The sequence below is a fragment of the Emiliania huxleyi genome (genome assembly GCF_000372725.1).
Source record: "Emiliania huxleyi CCMP1516 unplaced genomic scaffold EMIHUscaffold_74, whole genome shotgun sequence".
Lineage (NCBI taxonomy): Eukaryota > Haptophyta > Isochrysidales > Noelaerhabdaceae > Emiliania > Emiliania huxleyi.
Window position 1 is genome coordinate 232,990 of NW_005196456.1, and position 27,633 is coordinate 260,622.

General features: G+C 65.7%; 3 protein-coding genes across 3 annotated transcripts; 1 reads left to right on the forward strand and 2 right to left on the reverse strand.

The window, feature by feature from the left end:
* Positions 1–782: 782 nt before the first annotated feature.
* Positions 783–5,809, forward strand: EMIHUDRAFT_465579 (hypothetical protein). The gene is made up of 14 exons (XM_005760745.1): positions 783–1,313; positions 1,390–1,557; positions 1,719–1,760; positions 1,887–1,949; positions 2,028–2,175; positions 2,372–2,409; positions 2,474–2,656; positions 2,731–2,879; positions 2,957–3,019; positions 3,541–3,635; positions 3,912–3,951; positions 4,890–4,989; positions 5,125–5,197; positions 5,267–5,809. The coding sequence occupies exons 1-14, from the start codon at positions 819–821 to the stop codon at positions 5,533–5,535; spliced, it is 1,926 nt and encodes a 641-aa protein (XP_005760802.1). The 5' UTR covers positions 783–818; the 3' UTR covers positions 5,536–5,809.
* An 8,633-nt stretch (positions 5,810–14,442) lies between these two features.
* On the reverse strand, positions 14,443–15,873 carry EMIHUDRAFT_68211 (AAA+-type ATPase; the record flags this gene model as incomplete). Its single annotated transcript, XM_005760746.1, has 2 exons — positions 14,443–14,921; positions 15,159–15,873. 2 exons carry the CDS (start codon positions 15,871–15,873, stop codon positions 14,443–14,445), a joined length of 1,194 nt encoding a protein of 397 aa, XP_005760803.1.
* Positions 15,874–17,713: 1,840 nt separating this feature from the next.
* EMIHUDRAFT_48920 (hypothetical protein) lies at positions 17,714–17,926 on the reverse strand (the record flags this gene model as incomplete). The annotated part of the gene is made up of 1 exon (XM_005760747.1): positions 17,714–17,926. A coding segment is annotated over one exon (213 nt), but the record flags the coding sequence as incomplete, so codon positions are not given.
* Between the last annotated feature and the right edge of the window lie 9,707 nt (positions 17,927–27,633).

Consider the following 27,633-nt stretch of genomic DNA (forward strand, 5'->3'; position numbering starts at 1 on the left):
CTGAGGTGGGCTCGGCCGGCGCGTGCAAGCCGCCGGCGAGCAGCTGACCCCAGCACGTCTTAAAGACCTTCTGGCGTTTGTCTGCGCTGGACGTCATGCGTTGGGGCTCTGTCGTGGCCTGTGCCTGTGCATCGGTCGACATCGCTTCGCGAGGGTTTGGTAAGTACGTTGGTCTCAAAGCCGACCCACGGTCGGGTTATTCTTTTGTTGAGACCAACGCGCGAGGTAGTCTTGTCGCGGAGCGAGAACAATTTTCAGTGTATGTGGCTCTTACGAACATACCACCAGCCGCCCTTGCTGTCAACTGCTCATCTCCTACTGCTGGACACGCTACTCCATTCCTTTGCGAGCCACCTCCTCGTGCCGCCATATTTTCTTTTTGAGCCAGCCTTCGTTCGAGATAGGGACTAGAGGTGGATATCCTTTGACCGCGCGTTGGGTAGCGAGAATTGGTGTGACGCGATCCACGCAGGCGTATTTTCTGACGGCCGACCGTCAGTGCACGGAGTTGCCCCTTCTCCGACTGCCCCGCGGCTATCGAGTACATAGTTTGTTTTTTCATTCACGGGATTCGCGCCGGAGCGGCGGGAGTAACCCCGTGCGTCAAACCCGAGACCTAGCGCGGGTGGGTTGGGGGGGCTCGCTGCGAGGAAAAGGGCTGTGTAAGAAGCCGATCCCCGTAGTCCGCCACGCTCCTCCCCATCGGGCCTCATATTCGATCGTAAGAAAATTTTCTTATTCGGCCGGGCTTGCTCATCACCGGCTCCTGCGCGGCGATGTTTGCCCGGGCGCGCTCCCGGGCGCGCTCGTCGGCTCGTATGCGCCTGCTCCTCTCCTTCATCCTGTCCAGCCTCTCCAACGGCCTTCTTCCTCACCGGCAGCGGCCGCTTGGCTCGGTCGTCTTTCTCCGCCACGGCGCCACCGACTGGACTGAGCGCCGCACATTTACGGGATGGGCCGACCCGGACATCTCTCGAACCGGCGCGCAGCAGGCCGCGACGGCGGCGCTCGCGCTCAAGGAGTCTGGCTTCATCTTCGACGTGGTGTACACCTCTGTGCTCAAGCGCGCGGTGCACTCGACGTGGCTGGTGCTCAAGGAGCTTCAGCAAATCCACATCGAGGTGCACAAGGATTGGCGGCTCAACGAGCGCTCGTACGGCGGCATCACCGGGCAGACCGTCGAGCAAGCGATCGAGCGGCACGGCGCGGAAACGGTCGCGTCGTGGCGCCGCTCGTTTGACGCGCGTCCGCCCGGCTACGAGCAGGGCCAACCGTACAACCCGTTCGCAGACGAGAGGTACCTCCGCTGGCAGGCGGCTGCTGGCTAGTCCTCAGGTAGATGTCGCGCGTGTGAACTGATGCCTAACGGCGAGGTGCCTCCGCTCGCAGGGGCGCGGCGGTCGCGTCTCGCGTGTGCTCCCTCCAGACTCGGAGAGCCTCGAGGACGTGGCGAGGCGGACGAAACCGCTGTGGGCGAGCGGCATTGCGCGCGAGGTGCGCGAGGGCAAGTCGGTCCTCGTGGTCGCGCACGGCAACTCGATCCGGACGATGATGCAGGCGATCTCGGCTGCCTCTCGGCCGCCTCTCGGCCGCCTCTCGGCCACCTCTCGGCCGCCTCTCGGCCACCTCTCGGCCGCCTCTCGGCTCTCGGCCGCCTCTCGGCCGCCTCTCGGCCGCCTCTCGGCAACTCCCTCTTGAGGGCGGTGATGGTGGTGCAGGCAATCGACGGCGTGGCGGACGAGGACGCCGCAACGCTCGAGGTGCCGTCGGCATCATCATCAGCATTCGTCATCATTATTCGTCATCATTATTGCCAGCATTGCCAGCATTGCCGTGATTGCCAAGGTATTGCCATTCTCATCATGGTATCACCGTCCCAACCGCAGGTGCCCGTCGGGATCCCGATCGTCTACCGCTTCGCGCAAGTCGACGGCAAGCTCACACCCCAGGCGCCCGGCGATGTCCTTCTGCAGCCTCTTCTGCAGGGGGGTGCCATCTCTCGCGCAACAAGCTCTCTCCCGCCTCAGGCGCCCGACGCGGTCGCGGAGTGTCTCGCCGACTTCGCGCCCGGCAGACCGCCCTGCGTCAGCGCGGACTTCCTTGCCGGCGAAGCAGCGCTCGCAAAGGCCTTCCTCGAGTCGCGTCGCGCCTCGCTCGACCGGTACGGCCTCGGAGGCGACCCGAGACTCGTCGAGATCACCCGAGATGACCCGAGATGACCCGAGATCACCCGAGATGACCCGAGATCACCCGAGATCACCCGAGATGATGACTCGCTCGAGCCGCGCCTCACAGCCGCACGGCTGAGAAAGGCTGGGAGAGAGGTTGGGAAAAGAAGAGCCCCCGAGGAGAGAAAGAAATTGGGGCGCAGGCGACCGCGCGAGCGGCGGCCTCGACGGCTTCGGCGAGCTGATGCCCGCCGGCTCCAGCTGTGAAGGGCGCCTCTTCACGCCTCCAGCTGTGAACAGGTGAGCTGGTGGTGCCCGCCGGCTCGTTGCCTGGTTTGGAGGAGAACGCGGGAAGCTACTTCCGGCACGAGGGGGGTGGGGGGGCGGAGGAGGCGGGGCAGGAGGAGGAGGACGACATAGAGGTGGCGGCGGCCGTGGCGGCGGTGGAGGCGGAGCTGGCGGCGGTGGCACCGGCGATGGAGGAGGAGGCGGGAGCGGCAGTCGCGCCAGCGGGCGGTGGGGGTGGCACTGGCTCACTCCGTTCGTTGACTCATTGAGTTAGGCGGGGCCGGCAGTCGCGCCCGAGGGCTGTGGGGAGGGGGAGGGGGAGGGGGAGGGGGCTGCAGCTTCCGCCGCCAGCGGGCGGTGCGAGTATGCGGTGGCGGAGGCGGCGGAGGCGGCGCGGCGGGCGCTGCGCGCTCGGCAGCGGAGGCAGCGCGTCGTCCTCCTTCGGCACGTGCTCGCCGCGTTCTGTGTCTTGACGAGGTCGGCTGTTCTCGCTGTTTTAGGCAGCGCGTCATCATCATCCGGCACGGCAAGACGCGGCACAACCAGCTGGGCCTCTTTACGGGGTGGGAGGGCACCTTCCGAGACACTTGCCAGACACTTCCGAGACACTTGCCAGACACTTCTTTACGGGGTGGGAGGGCACCTTCCGAGACACTTGCCAGACACTTCCGAGACACTTGCCAGACACTTCCTTACGGGGTGGGAGGGCACCTTCCGAGACACTTGCCAGACACTTCCGAGACACTTGCCAGACACTTCTATGCGACTTCTAGGCGGCACGTCTCAGACGCTTGCCAGACGCTTGCCAGACACACCTCCACCTTCTCAAGACACCCGTTCGAGACTCCTCCCAGTCAGAGGAGCTCGGCCGCCCCCCAAGCCCGCCACCACCAGCGAGCTGAGGCGTCTTCTCGGCGGTGTGTCTAGGTGGGAGGACGCCGAGCTCGCCGTCGCTGGGCGGGCGGAGGCGATCGCGGCCGGGCAGCTGCTCGCGCGGCGCGGGAAAGAGCCGAGAGAGCGCCGGGAGGGAGCCGAGAGGAGTGTTCTTGCGTGGGTGGTCTCGATCATAAGACTACCAACCCAGGCACGGCATCGCGGTGGACGTGGTGTACACGTCCTGGCTCTCGCGTGCCATCGAGACCGCGTGGCTGGTGCCCGCGGGGCCGGAGAGATGCACAGGTGAGTCCTCCGTCCACCAGCCGAACGGGACACCTGCAGGTGCTCGCGGAGCTGGACGCGATGCACACGCCCATCTACAAGACGTGGCGCCTCAACGAGCGGATGTACGGCGCGCGATCTCCCCCCTGCCCCCCCCCTCCGACACACCCGAGATGGCGCGAGATGACGCGAGATGACGCGAGATGGCGCGAGATGGCGCGAGATGGCGCGAGATGGCGCGAGAGAGTACGCGACGTCCATGACGAGGATGGGTGGATCGCTCCTTCTCGCGGCTAGGCGCGCTCACCGGCCTCTCCAAGAAGAAGACAAAGGCGCGGTGTGGCGAGACGCCCTTCTTCCGCCGTGGCGGAGCCCATCAGTCCGCTCAGCTTCTCCTCGCTAGGCCCAGTACGGCGAGACGCAGTTCAAGAAGTGGCGCCGCGGATACGACTGCCGCCCGCCGCCCGTCGACTCGTTCTCGTCCCACTACCCCGGCAGCTACGCGAGGCGGCACGAGCGGCATGTCAAGGAGGAACGGCTCACGAGTCCGCTCGTAATCAGGCAACGCGAGGCGGTACGTGCGGCACGTCAAGGACGTGCCTTTCGACTTGCGCGAGTCGCTCGTCCGCTCCTTCGCGCTCGGCAGTCATTACCCGAGAGTAGCCGAGAGTAGCCGAGACTGCCCGGAGGCAGAGCGGAGATAGAGGCGTGCTGGAGCGGAGATAGAGGCGAGCTGGAGCGGAGATAGAGGCGAGCTGGAGCGGAGATAGAGGCGAGCTGGAGCGGAGATAGAGGCGAGCTGGAGCGGAGATAGAGGCGAGCTGGAGCGGAGATAGAGGCGAGCTGGAGCGGAGATAGAGGCGAGATGGAGTGGAGATAGAGGCGAGCTGGAGCGGAGATAGAGGCGAGCTGGAGCGGAGATAGAGGCGAGCTGGAGCGGAGATAGAGGCGAGCTGGAGCGGAGATAGAGGCGAGCTGGAGCGGAGATAGAGGCGAGATCGCTCGTCCGCTAGTGCGTGAGACCAGAATCGGCAAGCCGACTCTCTGCCGCGCTAATCAATGGTTAGTTATTCATAATTAATAACAGGCAAGCCGACTCTCTGCCGCGCGCTGCCGCGCACGGAGTCGCTGCGCGGCTGCACGCAGAGCAGCGTCGCTCCGCAGCAGTCTCTTTGGTTGAGTCGCAGCGGGTTCAGCGCGCTAGGCGCGACTGCATGGAGCGCACGATCCCGTACTGGACGTGAGTGATGAAGTATTTGGCTGTTTGCCGAGCAGGCGCGACTGCATGGAGCGCACGATCCCGTACTGGACGGGAGTGATCGAGGCAGAGGCGATCGAGTCCGGGCGGAGCGTGCTTGTGGCCTCGTCGGAGAATGCGGGCCGCGCGGGTCGCGCGCGCAGCTGCTCTGTGAACGGCGTCTCACCACAGCCGCGGGCGTGAGCAGGCGATCCGCGGGGTGCTCAAGCACGCAGTCATACTTAATGCTCAGTACTGAACCATGAATCACAGGCGATCCGCGGGCTGCTGATGCACCTCCTCGGCATCCCTTCGGGGCGGATCGCCGAGATCGAGATCCCGACCGGCCTGGCCGCTCCGCCCGGACGGAAGGGAGGCGCGGACGGCGCCTCTTCACGGCTGCGGGTGTGAACAGGCCTCCCGCTCCTCTTCGACCCCGAGAGCTGCCGGCAGCCGCCGGGCGAGGCGTGCCGGACCGCACACCTCTTCTTGTCGACCGACGGCCGTGCCCCTCCCAGGCTCTCGCTGCTCGAGGGCTCCGTCGACGCGCACAACTTCGGAAAGGGCGGCGCCGAGCTGCTCTTCGGCTGCATCCCCGCCGACGAGGACGCGCCGCCGCCGCAGCCGCGCCGCCGCCGCCGCTGGCGCAGGCGAGCGCAGGCGCTCCGGTGGGGCAGAGATTAGGGTTTGGGTCGAGGGGGGGTTGGGAGATAGAGCTCCGAGCTGCCGGGTTGGTGCCCCCCGTCGCGTGAGGGGGGGGGGCGGATACATGAGTGCTCGACTGAGCTCAGAGGGAGGGACGGTGCTGTGGCGCGGACAGCCGAGGACTACGTAGGTCACGGAGCGGCGATGATTTTTTGAGTGGTGTGGATACACAGAGGTCACAGAGTCTAGGTCTCCGAGTGTCCGAGACTGATTGATGAGTGATGTACGGCTTTACGGAGAGTATACGTAACACTCTCTGTTTGCCAGACTCCAAGCTGCAGAACATGTGCGACTGCTGCGAGCCAGCGCGCCTACGCCGCTCAAGGAGTCAGGCGCGGAGCGCCGCGCGCGGAGCGCGCCCCGAAGAAAATTTTGAGGGTTGAGGAGGGCTAGGTGCGATTTCTATTAAGAGTTGACTCACACGCTAGGAACCACTCGGCCCACCCACAGGCCCAATCTCAAGTGGCGGCGCTCCGCGCCTGTGCAGCGGCGCGCTCCGCGCGTGTCTCTGGGCGCTACATGCGGCCGTCGCCGTGCCCTTCATCAACCGTGCGCTCGAGAACTGGGGCGGGCTCAACTGGGAAGCGACCGCTTTCACCACAACGACAGGTCACATGCACAGAGGGGCGGCATTGGAGCTTCGCTGCAGCGGGGTGTGGTCATGACGCGGAAGAAGGCAGAGACACAACGTCTGCCAGACGCGTGCTACGACGTCAGGCCAGCTTCGAAGCAGCGTGGCCACAACTGACTGCAACAGACTGTCTTCATGTGTCTAGACTCTACCGGTACCGCGGTGCGCTCCGCGCACATAGGTGCCAGCGCGCTCCGCGCGGTATCTAGCCAGCGCGCTCCGCGCGTGTCTGTGTCTAGCGCTAGCGCGCTCCGCGCGTGTGTCCAGCTAGCGCGCTCCGCGCGTGTGTCCGGGTAGCACCAGCGCGCTCCGCGCGCACGATAATCCAGTGCCTACACTTGTAGGCACTGAAAGCTTGTTTCTGCAGCTTGGGCCAGACTCGCCGTTCACCTCCTTGACCTGCCTGGCCAACACTGAACACAAAGAAGAACATCCACGGCACAAGGATTTCTCCTCTTTTTCGCTCGTGTGTCGAGATGTGTATGTGTATGTGTGTGCCGTGGGCTAGAGAGCGTGTGCGCCCACAGTCCGCGCCCTTTTGTCGTGCCAGTGTGGGAGTGTGTGCTAAAAAACATAGAGCAGGCATCTCCGGGAGAAAGATGGGCGACGCACGAACACAGTGGCACACCTGGCACAGCGCGCACCCCGCCAGTGTGCTGAACGAAAGAAAGAAAACAGACAATCCAAATGAGGGATGGGAGGAGGACAGGGTCCCCACCTGCCACCTCATTCCTCATGCCCGCCTGCACGAGCAGGATTTTGGAAGGACGATCAGGGGCACAGGTGGTTCTCCTGCTCCTGACAAGGGACACGATAGGTTTGCAAAGTTGTGCTGTGCGAGGGCTGGCATCAGAAAGAAAGAAAGAAAACACGCAACCCAAGGGAGGGATGGGAGGACGGCACGCCGCCACCAAGGGATTTTAAGGACTGGCATCACCTCACAATTCAGTTTGCTTGTAAAATTCTTTTTCTCGCGATGTCCACCCCGCCGCGCCGCCGCTCGCGCCGCCTCGCCGCCGCTTCCACCGCCGCTCCCTCGCCAAGCACGCCGCCTCCCGCCCGCCTCCTCGACCTCCCCACGGAGCTCCTCGTGCGAGCACTCTCTCGCTGCGGCCCCGTCGACATCGCTCGCGTCGCGGCCGTCTCGCTACTCTTCCACGCCTCGCTCGCGGCCGAGGGTATCCGCTTGTGGGCGCAAGAGCGCGGCTTCGAGCTGCCGGCGAAGCCAGAGGGCGAGGGCTGCGCCGTGCGGTGGCTGTGCTTCGCTGCGTTGCTGCGCGAGTCCAACCCGCCGGCGAGGGCGGCGGCAGGCATGCAGCACAGCGTCTTCATCGACGGCGAGGGGCGGCTCTCGTCGTGCGGCTCGGCAGAGGAGGACGAAGATGACGAGGAAGACGACGAGGAGGAACTTCCAGGCCTTCTCGGCCACGGCGAGGGCGTGACGCGGCTTAACACGCCGACCCGCCTCCGGTCGATGGTGGGCGGCGAGCGCGCCGTGAGCGTGTCGGCTGGCGACTTCCATAGCCTTGCGCTCACCGCCGACGGCGCCGTTTGGAGCTGGGGCGTCGGAGGCTTTGGCCGCTTGGGCCACGGCGACGAGCAGAAGCAGCTGCTTCCCAAGAAGCTCGAGGCCTTTGCTGGCCAGCGAGTCGTCGCTGTGTCGGCAGGCATATACCACAACCTCGCCATCACCGCCGACGGTGCCGTCTGGAGCTGGGGCAATGGACACTTTGGCAGGCTGGGCCACGGCGACCATCGGAACCAGCTGCTGCCCACGAAGGTCGAGGCCTTTGCTGGGCGGCGCGTCGTCGCTGTGTCGGCAGGACACAACCACGGCCTCGCCCTCACCGCCGACGGCGGTGTCTGGAGCTGGGGCGATGGATTGCGAGGCCAGTTGGGCCACGGCAACCAGCAGAGCCAGCTGCTGCCAAAGCAGGTCGAGGCCTTGGCTGGCCAGCGCGTCGTCAACGTGTCGGCTGGAGCCGTGCACAGCCTCGCCATCACCGCCGACGGCGCCGTCTGGAGCTGGGGCTTTGGAGGGCAACGCCAGCTGGGCCACGGCGACGGGCAGCAGCTGCTGCTGCCCAAGAAGGTCGAGGCCTTTGCTGGCCAGCGCGTCGTCGCTGTGTCGACAAGGGGCAGCCACAACCTCGCCCTAACCGCCGACGGCGCTGCTTGGAGCTGGGGCTTTGGAAGGGAAGGCCAGCTTGGCCACGGCGACGAGCAGAGCCAGCTGCTGCCGAAGCAGGTCGAGGCCTTTGCTGGCCGGCGCGTCGTTGCTGTGTCGGCGGGAGCTGCGCGCAGCTTTTCCATCACCGCCGACGGCGCTGCCTTTGCCTGGGGCGAGGGCCAATTTGGCTGCCTGGGCCACGGAGAGGACATGTCGAACCAGCTGCTGCCCAAGAAGATCGAGGTGTGGGCGACGGGACAGTGAGGTGTCCGGAGGCTCTGTACGGCCGGGCGTTTAGTGGCTCAGCTGCTGTGCTGAGTCGGCCAGCCCGCGCGGTGTGGGGCGACGAGCGTTAGCATGCCCATGCGTGCCGGGCCCGGGGAGAGCGATTTGGGACCCACCCCGGCAGTGTCGTGTGTGTGTAATATTGTGATGATTGGTGGCGAGACGTAAACTAGGGGAAAAGAATTCTTAAGATACAAGCCTCTCTCACAGCACACTGGCACGACAAGGGCGCGGACTGGCGCGGACTGGCACACACACAGGCTCACCTAGGGGAAAAGAAAACGAAGCTGGGCCCGCCCCAGGCCCTCTCGCAGCCCAACGTCGCGCCTCTCCTTCCGCCAGCCAAGCTCGCCCGAAAGCTTTTATGGTGCTCGACTCCCTCATCGCCACCTCATCAAAGCTGCAAACGTGGATCAACGAGCGCCTCCGCCGGAAGCGCCCGGGCGGTGAGCCTCCACCGCCCGACGCAATCCCCGCGGCAGACGCGGCGGCTCCGCCGGCAAAGCGCCTGCGCGCCGCAGAGGTTGTGAGGGAGGGCCCTCGGGAGAGCCGCTCCTCGGCGTTCGTCCCCTTCGAGGCGCCCAAGGCGTCGTCCTACCCCAGCGAAGGGCGCGCCAGCCTCGCCGTTGGCCGCGCCAGCCTCGGCGCCAACAGTGAGCGGGCGAGCATCGGCGGGGGCGGCGGAGGAGGGGGCGGAGGCGGAGGCGCTCACTCCGTGGAGGAGGCGCGGCGCGTCGCCGCAGAGATTCGGAGCAAGGGCGCGCAGGCCGCCATGCGGCTGACGGCCAACGCTCTCGCCGAAGCGGCGCAGCTGCGGGAGGAGGTGCTGAGACGCACGCAAGAGACTTGCGCGACACACTCCCTCGTTAATCATTCATTCTTCTCTACTCGTCAGGCCGAGCGCGCGGCAGCACACCGGCAGAGCCGCACCGAGGCCGAGTGCGCGCGGTTGCGGCAGCGTGCGCAGGCGGAGGCGAGCGAGATACGGCGCGAGGCAGAGGCGGAGGCAGCACGGCTGAGGCGCGAACACACCAGCCGCGCCCGTTTCCACAGCTCATCACACCAGTCGCGCCCGCCTCGACAGCTCGCCACACCAGCCGCGCCCGCCTCCCCCCACTGCTCGCCCGCGGAAGAAAGAAGGCTGCCGGGCGGCGAGGGAGACCGCCCACGAGTAGGCGCGAGGCGGAGAGCCAGGCGCGTCGGCAGGCGCAGCAGCGCCAGTTGCAGGCGCAGCCCCTAGGCCCGCTCCCCGGCTCCGCGGCGGTCGGAGGCGCGGCGCTGCCCGCGCTGCCCGCGCTGCCGGCGGCGCCGACGCCCGCCGCCGCGTGCGCGATCCCACCCGCCGCAGCGGCGGCGGCGGGAGGGGCGGCGGGAGGGGCAGGGCCGCCCGCTCTGTTCGGCTCCTCGTCGGGCGGCGCACCGGCGGCTGCCGCGCCGCCCGCCGCCGCAGCAGAGAGTGAGGCGGCGGCGGCCCCGTTCCTGTTCGGCGGCGCCGCCCCCCTCTCTGGCGGTGCGGCTCCTCCGTCCGCCGCCCAGCCGGCGCCGCTCTTCGGGGGCGCCGCCGCGCTGCCGCCGACAGGGGGCGGCGGCACGGCTGCCTAGATGCCCGGAGGAGGTAGGAATACGGGACCGAGTCGTGCGGCGCGCACTCGAGGGGAGACGTGCTCAGCTGCACTCAGTGAAATGCACTTGCCCCACGGCACTGCACTTGCATGCCACACCCCCTGTGGCTCGTGCCGTCGTCTCCCTCGTAGTCTCCCTCTTCTCCGCCCCGCTCTCGGATAATCTCGGCTCATCTCGGCTCATCTCGGCTCATCTCGGCTCATCATGACCGCAGGCTCCCTCTTCTCCGCCCCCGTCCCGCCGCCGACGCTCCCCGCCGGCGGCACCGGCCCCGCGCCTTGCCATACCTCGCCGCCCCCTCCGCTCTCGCGGAGCCGCCAGTGTTTCTTTTTTATAGGCACCGGCTTCGCGCTCGGTACGCCGCCCGCGCAGGCGCGTGGCCGCCGCCCGCACGCTCCACGCGTCCGCGACACGTCCATGACGCGTCCATGACCCCCCCCCCCACACACAACATTTCCACGACATATGCCCCCTCAAACCTCACGATATGCAAAACGTGGCCGATATACATGCGATATGCCCCCCTCTGACGCCCCCCCTCCCCCTCCCCCCAGGAGCGCCCCGCTGGCGAGCGGCGCATTCGGCGCGCACGGCGGCCTCCGAAGTGAGGCGCTGCAGCTGCGGCTGCAACTTGGCCCATGTCCGTCTCGGCCTTGCGGCTGCGGTTTGGCCCATGTCCCCAAGAGCCAAGTGTCACTGACACTGTGTCAGTTCGCGTCAGTTCGGGCATTGCAACGCCCGTAATTAACCAAAGCCGTATAGAACACGTCTCTGAAGCGTGAAGCTGAAGGGGGTGAAGGCTGTGAAGCCTGAAGCCCGCGCTGTGATGGAGACAGGGTGTTCGGTGCTCCATTCTGTTTCTCTCGAGTTTCCCTCGGGAAACTCTCGCGAGTTTCCGCCCTGAGCCTGACTGACTGAGTCTGAGAGCTGGTCTGGGCAAAATCTGAGGCGAAACCGAGGAAACCGGCAAAATACCTGGGTATTTTACAGGTATACCCGGTACACCGCTGGTACCCCCGGCGCAGGCCAAGATGCCAAAACACTGAGAGGTGCGAGAAATCTATAGACTACACCTACTCCTAGATATGAGAGGATCTCTGCTGACTGTGCCCCGTGTGTGGGTGTGCCCTGAGCGAGGCACACTCGCTACCACGACCCGTAGTTTCTTCTCTTTTTCTGTTGTGGGACCGCTGTGTCACAAGTTTTAGACGTGGACTCCTCGCGTTTCGCCCGGGAAACGCGCTGCGGCCGGTCGGGTGTGGAGGAACCGGTTGAGGCCGCCGGCGAAGAAGAGCGGCGTCCCGCCGCCGGCGGGTGCGCGGCCCTCATCCGCGATGTCCCAAAACATGAGCCCACGCGGTCGCACCGGCAGCGCGGCCCACGCGCGCCCCACCTCCGCGGGAGGCAGGAAGAGCGCCTTGCCTCCCTCCCCCGCCCAGCCGTTGGCGAGCCCGAGCAGGAGCCTGTCGGCCGGCACGGCCACGCTCCGGTTCCGCAAGCCTAGAGAAAAAGAAGTACGTGGCGCCAAAGAAGCACACGGCCGCGCTCCGGCTCCGCAGGCCAAGGGATGGCTCGCGGTCGAAGCCGACGCGCCAGCCGCGGCGCATCTCGCCCACCTACGGAGAGTACACCAAAGTTGGGATGTGAAGCGCCGCGGGAACACACGGGCCAGGAAAACGATGAACACAAATGAATACAGCCGAATATGGACGAATACAGCCGAATATGGACGAATACGAGTGTCCTCGCTGCTAGTGCCAGTTGGGACACCTGAACACGCATTCGCTTCTAAGGCTCGCCCACGAGCAAGGCGAGGTAGGTTATAGAAGGTTATAGAAGGTTTAGAAGGTTCTAGGCTCGCCCACGAGCAAGGCGAGGTAGGCGCCGAGCGGGAGGCGGTGCCGCGAGAGCATGCAGCCTGCGCGCGACCTGAATCCAACAGTGAACGTCAAAACAACTGATCTTTCGTCACCGAGGGTGCAGCGTGCGCGCGGCCAAGACTCGTACAGCTGCAGCGAGACGAAGTCGAACGTGTCCGGAGGGGCGAGGGCAAGCAGCGCTGCATACGCGTTCCTGCCGGCGTACGCGAACTCGGCGTGCCAGCAGCGCGCCGGGAGCGCGAGGCTGAGAGAGAACTCGTCGGTCGAGGCGTCGAGGTACGACTGCGGCGGCGCCAGGCTGACGAAGCGGCCGCTCGCCTTTGGCAAGGCATGGTGCGTGCGTGCGTGCGTCGTTTGCGTGCGTGCGTGCGTGCGTGCGTGCGTGCGTGCGTGCGCGTGCGCGTGCTCGCCTTTGCTCGAGCGGAGAGGTCAGCGACGAGGCGGAGCCCGGCGGCGGAGAAGCGGCTGCGCGGCGACGACCTGGCGTACGCGATGCGACACGCACTCGGCACACGCACTCGGCGCAGCTACGGCTTGGGTCGAGTCCCGGAGAGGCGGCAAACTGTCCCTTCCTCTCTCCCTCTCCCTCTCCCTCTCCCTCTCCCTCTCCCTCTCCCTCTCCTTCTCCCTCTCCTTCTCCCTCTCCCTCTGCCTCCCTCCCTCTCTCCCTCTCGCTCTCGCTGTCCTTCTCTTTCTCTCTCTCATTCCCTCCCCCCCCCCCTCTCTCTCGTCCTCGCCTGTCGTCGTTGCCCTCCAGGTCCCAGTCCAAGCCGTCGAAGCCTCCACGCAGGCCCGCACGCTCGGCCGACTCGTCCCACGAAGTCAGCGCGGCCCACCATGCCTCCAGTGGCACCGCGGGGTCGGGATGAGGTGCATCCCACCCGCCGACAGATATGAAATGGTGCGTCGGCAGCCCTCCCGCCCCGAGCCGAGCGGCAGTATCGGCGACGCACGTCAGGTTTGGGCCGCCCGAGACGACCGGCTTGCCGCCCGGCGCCACAGTGAGCTCGATAGCGAACCAGATGATGACGTTGACGCCAGTGCGAGCCGCAAGTTCGACCTTGCCATCGCACTCACCCCAGTTGGCGTAGCCGGCGCTGATGACTGAAGGGAGAGGCCGCCGTGGTGGTCTGCGCGGTGGTCCGCGCGGAGGCATGCCGGTCGGTTATGACAACACTTTCCGCCGGCGAGGGGCAGGAGGCGAAAAGAATTTAAAGACGGACTCTGTCACAGCACACAGGCTCGACACAGGTGCGAACTGGCGCGTGCTAGTACTATCACCGGCACACCACCGAAAAAGGCGAAAAGAATTTTACAAGCGTCTCGCAGGCGAAAAGAATGCGAGAGACTGCGAAAAGAGATACGAAGAGGCAGACTCCCCAGGGTGGGCGACGGCTAGCGCATCACACTCCTCTCCTTAAAATCCCTGTGTGGTGGCGGCGTGCCGTTCTCCCATCCCTCCCTTGGGTTGTCTGTTTTCTTAAGATTCTTTCTTTAGAATTTGTCAAGAATTTGCTGTCGCTTGTCAGGAGCAGGAGAACTAGGAGAGCGCAACCAGTAGGAGGCCCGCGCCTGCCCCCGTGCCGCCGGGTGCAACCTGTCCTATACGAGAGAGGAATCCCTGGGAGGGCCCTGTCGTGTGGGTGAACCCTGCCCAGCCCCCCTCCGTGTCGCGATGCGCTCCCCGCTCCCGTTCCCCTGTGTCCCTGATCATCCTTACAAGATCCTGCTCGTGCAGGTGGGGACCCTGTCCTTCTCCCACCCCTAAATAAATAAATAAATAAAACGGACACCTCTACTAGGAGATGGGTAAAAAGGAGGCGAAAAGAATTTTAGAAATTGGCCTCCTCGCAGGCGAAAAGAATTTAAACAAAGGCGAAAAGAATTTGTGCGACGGGATTTTTTCTTGGCGTTACTAACTTAGCCCCGTTACATGCCGGTCCTCCGACAAACACCACCGGCGCAATGAGAATTCTTTTAGCCGCTGCAGTGCTCCTCTCGAAATAGACGAGACGATGCGTGCGTCCGCTTGCGGGTTACATGTAATTTTTTCCGGAACCCCTCTCTCAGCACCGACACCGATGACATTGTGTCACGCAAAAAAGAAATTTTAAGTTGCAACTAGTGCGCAAAGCATCCAGCGATGAGCGATATGCCACGTGCCGTAACCTGGAGACACAGACACATCGCTTATCGGAGGGAGAAAAAAGATTAGGCGTTGTTTCGTTCGGGGGGGGGGGGGGGTGAGCGTGTCGATGGGATTGTACGCTCGTCAGTTGTCGAGGAGTTTCATGAGCCTATGCCGCCCAGCCATCGCGCCGAAGGCGCTTTGCGGCCCTCTCGCCCTCGTAGCCTTCTCGGCCGCCAGCCGCGCACTGCTCGAGCTCATCGAGCAGCGAGTCGATTGACTCGTGCTCCGCACAGAGCTGTTCCATTGTGGCGGGCGTCATCCGGCAGCGCAGCGAGCGGTCGAGGCGCGCGCGCTGCTCATCGCTCACGCTCGCGCTGAAGTAGTGCGCGAGCATCTGCGCGGCCTCTTCGAGCTGCAGATAGCCAAGGAGGAGGCAGCGGTCGATCCGGCCCGGCCGGATGAGGGCGGGGTCGAGGGCCTCCGGGTGGTTCGATGTCATGATGAGCATGCGGCCAGGCGTGTCAACGCACCCGTCGAGCACGTCCAAGAGGCCAGCGAGGTTAAGTATGTCAGGGGTGGGGGGTGGCACCGGTGGCCAGTGGTACCCGGCCGGTGGCATGGTGGGTGGTAGTGGTGGTGGAGGTGCTAGTGACATGTTGAGTGGTGGCAAGCCCGAGCCAGGTGGTGGTGGCACAGGAGGGGGGCCGTACTTTGCAGTGAGCTCCCAGGCGGCCGGTGGCCGAGGGAGGGGGCTTGGCGTGGCGGAGCGGTGGCTCGGGCTCACCGTGGGAGCCGTGCTGGCGGACGACGACGCCTCAGAGGGGCTCCACGATCCCTCCTCCGCGTACGGCCCCTCGAGCTCATGCCGATCAGCGCCGTCACGCCGGTGGACGATGCTCGAGCATGCGTCGATGTCCTCGATCACAAAGATGAGGTCAGAGAAGGTGCGCCGACGCGACGGCTCGCCGCCGATGACGTCGAGGGTGAGGTCGTACATGATGTCGGCGAGCTGCGTGTTTGTCTGCACCTGCGCGAGCGAGACGTTGATGATCGAGCGGCCCGTGTGGTGGGCGAGCGCCTTGATGAGCGAGGTTTTGCCCGTGCCCGGCGGTCCATGGAGCAGGAGGCCCACCTTCTGCGGAAAGCCCGCGACGGCATACTTGCCCGTGCCGCGCTCGAAGTCGGCGAGCAGCCTCAAAAGCGAGTCCTTCTGTGGGAAGAAGAGCGACGAGAAGGTCTTGTGGTCCGAGAGCGCGTGCCGCTTGTAACGGAAGTCGGGCAGCTCGTCATTCGGCCGGCGGCGCTTGAGAGCGTCATTCGACACCATCGAGTACAGCCACCTTCGATGGTCTTTGAGCCGCGCGAGCTCGCGCTTGTACCAGTCGAGCGCGGCGCGAATAAAGGCGTCGATCCGCTCGGCGCCGTCCTGCTCTCCGCACGACAGCTCGAAGATCAGGAACTGGTCGGGCTTGTCGCCCGCCTGCTGCTTCTGGGCGGCCGTCTGCTCTAGCTGCTTGAATTGGCGAAAGGAGATCGACTCACCCACATTCACCCACTCTTTCTCCTCCGCAATCCACGTGAGGCGCTGATTCTGCATCGGGTCCTCGTCACGGCCACGACCTCGCGAGTGGCTGGGTGTGTCCATTGCAGTGAGCTGCACCTGCGCGTTGGGCGGGACGACCTGCAGGTGTTGCGTGAGGTACAGCTTGATCGCCTTTTGCAAGAGGTGGTTGTGCTGATCTTGACCCCAGCCCTTGGTCACGCAGGAGATCGTGCGAGTGGCAGCCCTGTGCAAGAGCAGCTGCCGTTTGGGAAGGAAGTAATCTTTGAGTCGCTTCAAGGTCTCCGCATCGAATACGGTGCGAAGGACCGCTGGCACCGTCATTGCCACGCCCAGGTCGATGATGATGTTGCCTGTGCGTAGCGCGTTGATCGCCGAAAACTCTGCGCCGAAGGAGCCCATCGTGCGTTCGTGTTTGCTTGCCCCTTTGGTTCGCGTTTGCTTGCTTTCTGTGCGTGGGCGGCCAGGACTCGTCTAAGGAGGAGTCCTTTCATTGGACCAGGCCAAGCACCCGTGTTGGGCGGGCGATCGGTGTGGAACGGGCCCAAAAAGCGCATTTGACTATCCAGCTATTTTGAACTTGCTGTTGCTCGCTCCGATGTAGAGCCGTATGACGAGCTTCTCTCGTTTTGTTTGTTTGCTGGAGTGCGATGCGATGGGAGAAACACACGAGAAAGTTTGGCAGAAAGCAAAGACTTCGAACGAGACCTCTTTTCTACGGGGTGTGGACCCTGAGTTGACCAGGGGTTGTGCGCCGGGCCCTCCTGCTCGCGGCTCCAGCCAAGCGCTGGTAGGGTGGTTTAACCTCACACCCATGGTCTCACAGTGTGCCGGCAGTCGCCGAGCAGTGTCGCTCACACAAGCCGCAGCACAAGTGACTGAGGGCCAGTGAGGGCGAGCCCATCGCTGTCACAGGCCGCACGGTAGGCTGTGCCAACTGTGCAGAGCGTGTGAGCAGCAGAGGAGCTGCTCTCCAGGCTTCTGTCGCAAAGAGCTGCATGCCACCCGAAGGCGCTGCACGAGGTTCGCGCCGAGCGCGGCGAAATCGGGGGACGCCGCCACCGACGAGCGCGTTGGACTTTTCACTCCGGACAAAAAACGCGGCACAGCGGACGGTGCGGGGCGTGCCGCAAACTTAGGTCTTAGCGGCGAGGGGCGCGGGACCGTCGAGTCGGTCTGTGGCGAAGTAGGTCGCGTCCCCCGATTTCCTCAACTCACGGTCCACCCCTTCATAGAAGCTCTGAAGAGCGCTCAAGTTAAAGCTCTCTCTCCGTCTCTCTCTCTCTCTCTCCTCTCCAAACAAACCGCCGTGCGCCGAAGCAGCGGACACACCGACGGCCCCGGCCGCACAAGCGCAGCCAGGAACACACTCAGACCCGAATATATGCGAGACCGTTGACACGTTCTACAGTGAGAGTATAACCACGCATCCGAGTGGGGCGCAACTCGATCCGTTGAGCAACCCATGCTGCCGCCCCTATCCTAGGCCCGCTCTGGGGAGGCCAGGCGCTGTTGCCTGCCCGCTCAGCCCGCCTGCGCCGCCGGCACCTGCGAGAGCGGTGGCGGTGCCGGCGCCGGGCGCCACGGGCGGGGGCGCCTCCTCCGGAGCCAGACCTCCACATCCTCTATCCTCTGCCTCTGCCTCTCCTCTGCTGCTGCTGCTGCTGCTGCTGCTGCCCCATGCGCGCGCACGACAATCGTCATGCGCGCGAGCGGCTGGTGGGGGGGGCCCACCAGCCCTGCGCCGCTAGTTCGCGCCAGCCTTGCCGCGGGCGGCGCCGGCGCCCCCGCGGCCGGTCTGCGCGCGGCGCTTGTCTGCGCCGCCGCCGGCGGGCGCCTTGCCTTGCTCGTACAGGTGGTCGTTGAGGTGGTAGCCCGACTTGTGCTGCGTCGACTGGCAGATGCCGCACGGCTTCGGGCAGTCGCGCGACTCGTGCCCGAACTCGTCGCAGTTGAAGCACTTCGACGTCTTGACCGTCGTGCGCGCGCGGTAGTGGTACCCGATCCTGTGCTTGTCGGAGCCGCACTCGCGGCAAGGCTTCGGGCAGTCGCGGCTCTCGTGCGAGGGGTCGTCACAGTTGTGGCAGGCGCCCGGCCCGCGCTTGGCCGGCGTCGGCTCAACCTTGCGCCCGCCCGCGCTCGTCTGCCGGCTCGCCGCGGGCGCGCGCCCCGCGCCCCCCGCCGCCGCGACCCCGCCGCTCGGCGTGCGCGAAGGCTCGGTGATGCCGCCCCGCGCGGCGCACCGCGTCGCCATGTTTGCCCACGTGCCGCCCGCCTCGGCCGCGCCGCCGCCAAAGGCGGGCTCGCGCGTGTTTTGGTACAGCGCGAGGGCCGGCTGGTAGCGCGACGAGTGGCACCTGCGGCCGCAATGGGAGGCGGCGTGAGAGCGCGTGGCGGCTCTCGAGGCGCACAAGCCGCGTCTCGGCGAATCTCGGCGGAATCTCGGCGGAATCTCGGCGAATCTCGGCGTGCGCGCTTGAAGCGGACGTCGAGCCACGACTCGCCGACCACCGTCACCGCCGTGTCGTCGAACTGGCGCCACGTGCCGCTCTCCTCGTCGCGCACGATCGCGCAGTAGTGAGACGCCTGGTAGCACACGAGCCCGACGAGCTGCGCCGGGGCGGAGGCGCCGTCGGGCGCGCCGATCACCTGCTCACAGCTCGCCGGTGTGAAGAGACGCCGCCCGCAGCTGCGCCGCGCCGGGCCACAGCTTCTATGGTTCCTTGGCGAGGTCGAGCCGCTCGTCGATGAGGTCGAGCATGTGTGAGAGCTGCTCCTTGGGCGGGCGCGACGAGGCCCAGACCAGGCCAAGCGTGAGGACCGACGGCGGGCTCTGCCCCGTCTTGCGGTTGCCGACCGCGCTATCGGAGGTGACGAGGCGCAGCGCGGACTCGAAGGGGACGCGCCTGCGCCATGCACACACAGCAGTCAGGGCAAGAGGAAGAGGGAGGGAGAGAGTGAAGGAGTGAGAGAAGGAGAGGGAGCAGGAGATGTAAGGATTCCGCATCTTGGGCGACGCGCTGCAAGTTCGCAGTGGTGATGATGTCGTCCACGTTTGCGTAGAGCACAAACTGCGGGTACGACCCGCCCACCGAGTCGTGCATGTCGTACTCGAACTGGCCGACGGCGCGGCCGGCGCCGCAGTCGCGCAGCCGCTCGAGGAGCGCCTCGAACGCCTCCGCCGCGTCGGCCATGTCGCCAAGCCGGAAGCGCGCGCCGGCGTCGGTGGCGGAGAGGGCGACGCGGAGCGACTCGACCGACACGGGCTGCGGCGACGCGCCCGCGGCGCCGTTGGCGGCGGTGAGGCCGGCAAAGGTCTCCTGCAGCGCGCAGAGGATCGTGTCGTCGCCCTCGGACGCCATCACCGCGTCGCGGAAGTCGCGCACGTGCCAGAGCGCCTGCACGACCACGCTGAGGAAGCAGTTGAACTCGCCGCGCGGGTTGAGGATCCCGGCGGCGCCGCCCTTGCCCCGCTCCTGCTCGCGCATCACGCTCGCGAGCGAGACAGGCTGCGGCCGCGCCGCGCTCGGGTTTGGAAGCTCGGACGCCTCCGCGCCCGGCGCGCCGCCGCAGCCGTTCGCGCTCGGCCGGCTCGACGACATCGTGAAGGGCTCGACCGCGCCGGCGCGGCCGTCGGCGGTCTGCCAGCGCTGCTGCTGTAAGTCGACGTACAAGCCGCACTGGCTCTTGACCTCTGCGATCAACTGCTCCGCCTGGTCGCGCTGCCCCGCGCGCACGAGGGTGACGATGTGCTCGACCACAACCTGGACCTTGTCGTCGGGCAGCTGCGTGGCCGGCGGCGCCTCCGCGGCGGCCGCCGCGCCGCCGTTGCCGCTGTCGAGCGAGAACGGGTCGACGGAGCCCGAGCGGCCGTCTGCGGACGCCCAGCGGCGCTGCTGCAGGTCGATTCGCAGCCCGTGCTCCGCCGCCTGCTCGATGAGGTCGCCGGCCTGCTGCCGCTGGTTCGCGCGCACGAGGGTGGCGACGTGCTCGACGATCTTCTTCACATTCTCGTCGGTCAGGGCGGCCTGCGCCGCCGCGCCGCTCTCCCTCGCGACGCCGTTGGCGGGCCCGGAGCTACCGTTGGTCTCGGCGCCGTGGGAGAGCGTGAAGGGCTCCATCGCGCCGGCGCGGCCGTCGGCGGTGTGCCAGCGCTGCTGCTGCAGCTCAACGTACAGGCCGAGCTGCTTGACCTCCCCGGTGAGCGCCTCGGCCTCGCCAATCTCGCCCTGCCGCACGAGGGCGACGATGTGCTCGACGACGGTGCGCACCTGCCCGTCGTCGACCCGCGGCTTCGGCTTCACCACCGTCACCAGCAGCAGCCGCGCGAAGGACACCTCCGCGTGCGTGGAGACGTTTGTGAGCGACGTCATCAGCTCCTCGCGGATCGTGAGCTCGAACTCTTGCCGCAGCAAGTCGACCGCCTGGCCGCACCGTCTCGGGTGATCTCGGGTCATCTCGGGCGATCTCGGGTCATCTCGTCTCGTCCCTTGTGATCTCGTGTCTTCCCGGGTCGCGCCTGCTGCCGCTCCTCGAGCGCCTTGAAGGGGGTGAAGAGCGCGTCGCCCCCGCTGCTGCCCGCCTCAGCGCTCACCGGATGCGAGGTGGGGAAGAATGCGGCGTACCGCTCGACCGCGGCGGTTCCGAGCTTGTCCGCGTTGCAAACCACAAGGGCGCACGCCTGCGCGCCGTGCTCCAGCAGCTGCGCGAACCGCTCGATGCGCGGCCCCGGCTCCGCCGCCGCCGGAGGCGCGGCGCCCTCCGCCGCCTCCTCCCCCGCGGCGTTGGCGCTCGTCTCGGTCTGAGAGAAGAGCCAGTCTGCGGCGCGGTCGATGTCGTCCCCGTGTAGCTGGAGCGCCTTCTCGCACTGCCGCGCCGACGAGTGCGTGATCTCGCGCAGCTTCTTGGCCAGCTCGCGCCGCTCCTTCTCGCTGAGAGCCCTCTTCTTGCGGTCGGTGCCGGGCGACGCAGCCGCGTCGTTGCCGGCACCGCCCCCCACCGAGGAGACTGCCGCGGCGGGTGCGCTCGCCGCCTCCTCCGACGCGCCGCCGTCCACGCCCCGCCCCTTGGAGCCGCGCCGCGACGCCGGCTCCACCGCGAACGGCTCGATCGTGCCGCAGCGCCCGTCCGACGACTCCCACCGGTTCCTCTTGTCGTCGACAGAGAGGCCCTGCTGGTTGAGCTGGTCGCGCAGCCGGTCGGCGGCCTGACAAGACGCGGTGGCCGGGGGGGCGGCTGTAGGGCGGACGTCCCTGCGCGCTGGTGCGAGGCAAGGGCCAAAACTCTCTCCCCGGCCACTTCAATACGAGGGGACGAGGGAGGGGGGAGCAGCGGCGCGCGCCTTGTAGTCGTGCCGCAGCCGCGCCGCCTGCCGCGCAGCGAGGATCTTGCCAACCTCCTCGTCGCCGAGGTTGGAGACGATGATGGCGCCCGAAGAGCCGTCCTGCGCGTGCCACTTCTTCTCCTTCGAGTCGAGGTAGATGCCGTGCTTCTCCAGCTGGTCGCGCAGCACGTCGGCCGTCTTGTAGTCGCGCCGCGCGCGCGCCTGCTCGCGCTGCACCAAAATGCGCTGCACCTCGTCATCGGACAGCCGCGGCGCGCCCGCGCGCGCCGCCTTCTGCGCGTGCGCCGCCGAGATGTTGACGGGGCCAATCGGGCCGGAGCGGCCGTCCGCCGCCTGCCACTTGTTGTCCTTAGCGTCCAGGTGCACGCCGTGCTTCTCGAGCTGGTCGCGCAGCTTGTCCGCCGTCTTGTAGTCGCCGGTGGCGCGCGCCTGCTCGCGCTCGCGCACCAGCCGCACGATCTCCTCGTCGGAGAGGGTCGTCGCGCCCGCCGCGCGCGCCGCCTTCTGCGCGTGCATTTCCGACACGTTGACGGGCGGGATGGAGCCGCTGCGCCCATCCGAGGCGCGCCACGTGCGGCTCTGTGGAGAGGGAGGGGAGGGGAGGGGAGCGGACGGTGAGGAGGAAGGGGCAAGGCAAGGCAAGAGGACGAAGGGGCGCGCAGGGGCGAGGGGCGGCGAGGGGCGGCGAGGGGCGGCGCGGGGCGGCGCGGGGCGGGCGAGACACTGTGTGAGGGAGAGTGTGGGAGAGAGCCGGGGGCACCTGGTCGTCCAGAGAAATGCCGAGCTTGGCCAGCTGCTCGCGGAGTCGGTCCGCCTGGTCAAATTCGCGCGAGAAGCGCGCCTGCTCGCGCCGCATCAGCAGCCCCTTGACCTGCTCATCGGACGTGCCCGACGAGCGCTGCTTGGTCATCGGCGCGGCCACCGGCGGCTTTGGCGACGGCGGCGCTCCTGTCTCTGCGGGCGCCTTGCGCACCACCGACGCCCAACCCGACGGCTTCTCCGCTGCCGCGGCCGCCGCCTCGGCGCCGGTCGCGGCGCTGCGGACGGGTGGCGGCTCGGGGAGCTGCGGCGTCGGCTGCTGCGGCTGCGGCTGCGGCTGCAGCGGCGGGGTTGGCGATGGCGGTTGGGGCTGGGACGGCAGCAACCCGGGCAAGAGCTGCTGCTGCTGCTGCTGCTGCTGCTGCTGCTGCTGCTGCTGCTGCTGCTGCTGCTGCTGCTGCTGCTGCTGCTGCTGCTGCTGCTGCTGCTGCTGCTGCTGCTGCTGCTGCTGCTGCTGCTGCTGCTGCTGTTGCTGCTGCTGCTGCTGCTGCTGCTGTTGCTGCTGCTGGTCGAGCGCGCAACGGGCGACGAGCCTCGTCAGCTGCTCGATGCCCCGGCGCGAGGCTGCCATGCTCTGCTTCTTGCGCTTGAGCTGCGTCCAGAGCGTCCACAGCACTTTGAGCAGGTCGGCGAAGCAGCTCATAAAAGGCATGATCCACTCGCGCACCGCGAACTGCTGGTTGCTCGCCAGCCCGTTGGCCACGAGGATCGCCTTGCCCTGCGACGGGTTCTGCTCGAGCACCGCCTTGATCTGTTTGCCATCCTGGAAGTACTTGACGACCTTTTGGCACAGCTGCGTGAGCACGCCCTGCTCTTGCTCGCTGAGCGGGCACGACGCGGGAAACCGGCCGATGAGGTGCGTGTAGATCTCCTCGAGCCGCGAAAAGGCCTGCGAGGCGCGGCGGGCGTGCGTCAGGGTGGGCGGGTGGCTGCGGGTGGCTGCGGCGACCGCGGGAGAGCGCTCGGGCAGTGCGCCGGCCGGGCGAGGCTCCAGCGGCTTGGGCCTCGTGGGTGCGGCGCGGGCGTGGCGGTGCGAGAGGCTGTGCGAGGCCGGCCGACCTGGAAGAGGCCCGCCTCCGCGTTCGAGTAGTGCAGCTCAAAGACGGCCGCGTTGCAGAGGACGTCGCGGTAAAGCGACTGGAACTGGATCAGCAGGTTGAGGTGCAGCCACTCCACCCGCTCGGCGTCCGACGCGCTGTCGCTCGGGTACTGCATCGCCTGCTGCATCGAGTCGGCCGGCTCCACGCTGCCGACGGCGCCGACGCTGCGCACGTACTGCGCCACCTGCGCCGCGTGCAGCAGCAGCGGCTGGAAGAAGAGCACGCGTGCGGCGTGCGCAATCTGGAGCAGGAACTGCTGCAGGTCGGGCCCGGCCTTCCCGGCGGCCTGCGCCGCCCCCTGCTGGACCCGCTGCAGCCACACCTGCGCGGAAGGGGGCGGAAGGGCGGACGAGGGTCGGACGCCGGCGCGGGCGAGGCGCGGCCGGCGCGGCGGCGGCGCGCCATGAGCTGCACGTGCTGCAACGCAAAGAGCTCAAACTTTGAGCGCGAGAAGAAGGGGCTCTGCAGGTAGCCGCCGAGACCCGACTGCTCGTGCAGCACGTTGAGCTGGTTCGAGAGCACGTTGAGGTGCTGGTGGAAGTTATTTAGGTCGCCGTAGCTCGGAGGCCCGCCGTGCATCCGCAGCGGCCCTATGGCAGGTCCGGAGCAAGTTCGGGCTCTTGTCGCGGAGAGCAGAGGCCTCTCCTCCAGAGCGCGCCGTCGAGCTGGGCGAGCTGGAGGAGCATGTGGACCACCGCGCTGATCTGGGTCCCCTCGCCCACGGTCAGCAGCATCTCGAGCGCGTGCCGCAGCTGCATCGCCTCCATCGGCGCGCTCTGCTCCACGAGCAGCGCTGCGGCGGCGCGGGCGGCGGTGGTCAGCGCGGTGGCGAGCCGGAGGTGCGCGGGCCGGGTGGCGCACACCTTCAGTGGCGTCGGCGAGAGGCAGCGGGTCCTCCTCGGCGGCAACCCCTGCCGCCGCGTCCACCAGGCAGCTCCGCAGGCCCTCCTGCGTGAAGGCCGCGTCGGGGACGACGAGGCAGCCTGCCTGCACCCTCAGCGCAGAGGCGAGCGGCTGCAGCGGCGTGCCTGCGCGAAGAAGGCGCGCCGCGTGACTGGGCGGCGCGATCGGGCCTCGCGCGCGCTCGGAGCGTGTTCAGTGCTACAGAGCATGCTCGCAGAGAGGTTTTGCCCGTGCCTGCGAGCGCAGCAAAGGCGGAGCCTCCGCCGTCCACCGCGTCGACGAGCGCCTGCAGCATGGCCTGCTTCTGCGCCGGCGGGTGCTGCACGCTCAGCTGGATCAGCTGCTGGAGCTGGTCGCGAGAGATCTGCATCCCTCAGCGCGGCGCCGCCAGACAACCACCCTCGACGTCTTTGGGTTGGGCTCCTGGCCGTGAGGGGATGCTGGGCAGCATTTGGATTGGCATGCGTCAGCACCAGGCCACTGGCCTCCAGCAAGCTGAGCCCCCCCTCCAACGTCCAAGCCTCCACACCGACTGCCATTCCCCCTCCCGTACCCGAGACGCAAGGGGAAGAAAAATTCGACCCGTGGTTGATTTGTTCGCCTTTGTGTTTGTTTCCACACCGAGTGGCAGCTGTCACCCCCCCCCCCCTCTCCCAGTACCCGAGACACACCTAACGTAATGAACACACAACATGTGGCTCGCCGACAGCTAACCAACACAGTCCCGAGAGTATGGGGCGCGGCGCGGCGGATGCAAAAGTCAGCCCGAGCGCAGGGGCGTAGCTGTCCGGGCGTAAAAAAAAAACTTGCGCGCGTCCGCAGGTACAGTGATTTCTTCTTGGGGGTTCGATTTCATTCGCGCAGTGCCTCCCTTCGGTCGGCGCGGTACCCACACTCGTCCGAGTCTAGGCCCCATGGCGTCCATGCACCATGGCGGCGGGCGCCTGATTCCTCTTTTGACGTGTGATGTGTGAGAGAGTTTTTTCACAACCAACAAGAAATCTTACACTCACAGTGATCTCACAAACAACATAATGTGATCTCTCTCTCTCTCTCTCTCTCTCTCTCTCTCTCTCTCTCTCTCTCTCTCTCTCTCTCTCTCTCTCTCTCTCTCTCTCTCTCTCTCTCTCTCTCTCTCTCTTGTGGTAGACGGCAACGGCTCTCTCCCACTCTCCCCGCATTTCCGATTCGCGTTGCCTTGCCCCCTCAAAATAACCTTCTCTCTGCGTGACTGCGCCTCGTTTTTTTCGCACAAAAACAACGCCGGTCGTCGACGAGCGCCTGCTTGGCCTGCTTCTGGTTCTGCCCGCCGGCGGGTGCTGCACGCTCAGCTGGATGAGCTGCTGCGGTGCTGGAGCTGGTCGCGAGAGATCTGCATCCCTCAGCGCGGCAGGCCGGCTCGCGTAGCGCCGGGCCTGGGGGCGAGTCAGCTTGAAGAAGAAAAAAGTGGTGCGGCAGCTGCAAGTTACTGATTGCACTCCAAGTGCTCCAAGTGCTGCAAGTGCTCCAAGTGCCCCAAGCTGTCTTCCTTCTCCTCGTTTGGTGTGCTCGTTTTTTAAGTTTAAGTATATTGTTGGCAAATCAAGACACAGAGCTCACACAGTACACAGAATTTTTTAAGTGTATGTAGCTCTTACGTACTCGTACATTCCCGGAGGAGGACTGCTGACGGGGTTTGCGATGAGGAGCGATCCGAAGCAACGTGTTTTTTGAAACCCATTTTTTAATTAACTCAGCTATTCGGCCTACAGTTGTAATGGGGTTTGCGCTTTTGCCGTCCCTGCACGACGACGTGACTTGGACCATGGCTGGGGCTGCAGAAGCAGCGTATCTCGGTCGTTCTTCACACGGCCATCGCGAGAGCAGATTGTGAATGAGCTTGCCTGTGTGGCGGGCGGGGGCGGGCGAGTGCACGGAGCTAAGTGCCTCGCCGCCCTCGCGGGAGTCGCTTACTTAGGCGGCTCCCGCGGTGTACCTGTGTTAGTGCCCGTGCGCGTCAGTCCCCCGTGCCCAGTGTCGTGCGAGAGAGTTTTGAGTAAATTAGGTAGGTAGAAAGGTGAAGAACAGCCAGGCTCGGACTGGACACCAACGCGGTATGGTGGACGCTAGACAGATGATGACGACACGCACGAGCGAGCGACACACAGACACAAACAGGCTCACAAGACACACAGCCAGCTAGCTGGCTGCCACACATACACATAACTCAAGGCCACATCCTCCCTGTCGCCCCCCCCAGCACTCCAAGGTGCCGAGAGAACAAACAAGGTAAATTCTGCTGCAAAGAAAAATGCCGGTCGGACGAGCGCTTCGCACTGACGGAGGGCGCCTGGGTCTAAATTTAGTGCGGTGTGAAGTGTTTATGTACTGCATCTTTAGTGCACTTTGGCGCAAATTTAGCGCGAATTCAGCGCAAATTTAGCGCGAGTTCACTGCGACTTTACATCCAGATTTAGCGAGGTTTAGTGCGTCTTTAGTCCAGCCGCGCACTAGGATCCAGCCGCAGCCCCTCGCTGGGCCTCCCTCCCCCTCTCCCCCTGCAGTCCCCTGTGTGAGTGAGTATTCTTGATACGAAACCACGCGACGACACACACCAGTCGACTCGCATCGGTTGCCTCCATGAACGGCGGAGCTATTCTCGCGCCCACACCACACCTGGCTCCAACGTGGACACGCCCATAGCTGGGGACACTACTAGGTCACGCATGGCATCACAGAAGTTTTATCTCTGGGCCCCGAAAGGCATCTCTAGCAGTGTCGTTACACATGCCCCCTCCCCTCCTGGGCGCATGCGCCTCACGTCTCGCCAGAGCATAAGCCCTTGGCGTGTGGCACACACACACACACACACTGCAGTCCCCTGCCCACTCTCGCAAAAGTTCCCCGCCCCGTCCCCAACCGCGAACGAAGGTTTTTCAGCTGAATATCAACCTCCGGTGCTTTCCGGGCTGCTTCTCCGGGCTGGATCCTTCATCCTTTGGTTCAACATTGGTTTTGAAATTCCCCGACCCTCACCTCTACTCTATTACAGCTGGTGGTCATGGGCACAAGTGACAAGACAACACGGGTTGTGCGGTCGGAGGTGGTTGGTGCTTTTGCGGTGGCGCATTCAACTATGCTGGTCCTCCTCTCGGGAATCGGTGCTGTGCCTGTGCTCAGTCGGAAGATCTTGCTCTGGAGGGCTGCATGCATCTAGCCTCACTGGGAGCCTGCCTTTGGGTCATGAGGCTTGAGGGCAGGGGCCAGGCATCTCCTGTGGTGCATTCTTGGCAGCCCAGGAGCAAAGCACGCGGCCCTGGCTAGCTGTGGTATGGCCGGGAGGCCGTGCTAAAGGTGCGTGCCCGCACTAAAGATGCGGGACCCACACTAAATGTACTGCAGCTGCCCGCACCTAAAGTGAACTAAATGTGGCGCTAAATTGGAGATAAAACATGCTAAATATGTGCTAAATTTGTGCTAAATTTGCGCTAAAGACGCACTACACACGCACTCGAACACACACTAAATAGCGCACTACATAAACTATCACTAAAGTTCATTCACACACACTAAATTTAAAGACCCAGGCGCCCTCCACTGACCTTTCGCATTGACCCAAGCGCCGGCGATCCGACGCCACCGGAAAATGCG

Excerpts from the sequence above, each read along its gene's own strand:
- EMIHUDRAFT_465579 (XM_005760745.1), top strand. The coding sequence starts at position 819 with ATGCGCCTGCTCCTCTCCTTCATCCTGTCCAGCCTCTCCAACGGCCTT. Across the intron at positions 1,950-2,027 it reads ACGGCAAGCTCACACCCCAG|GCGCCCGACGCGGTCGCGGA; the intron begins GCGCCCGGCGAT and ends CTCCCGCCTCAG. Across the intron at positions 3,636-3,911 it reads GGGGCCGGAGAGATGCACAG|GCGCGCTCACCGGCCTCTCC; the intron begins GTGAGTCCTCCG and ends TCTCGCGGCTAG.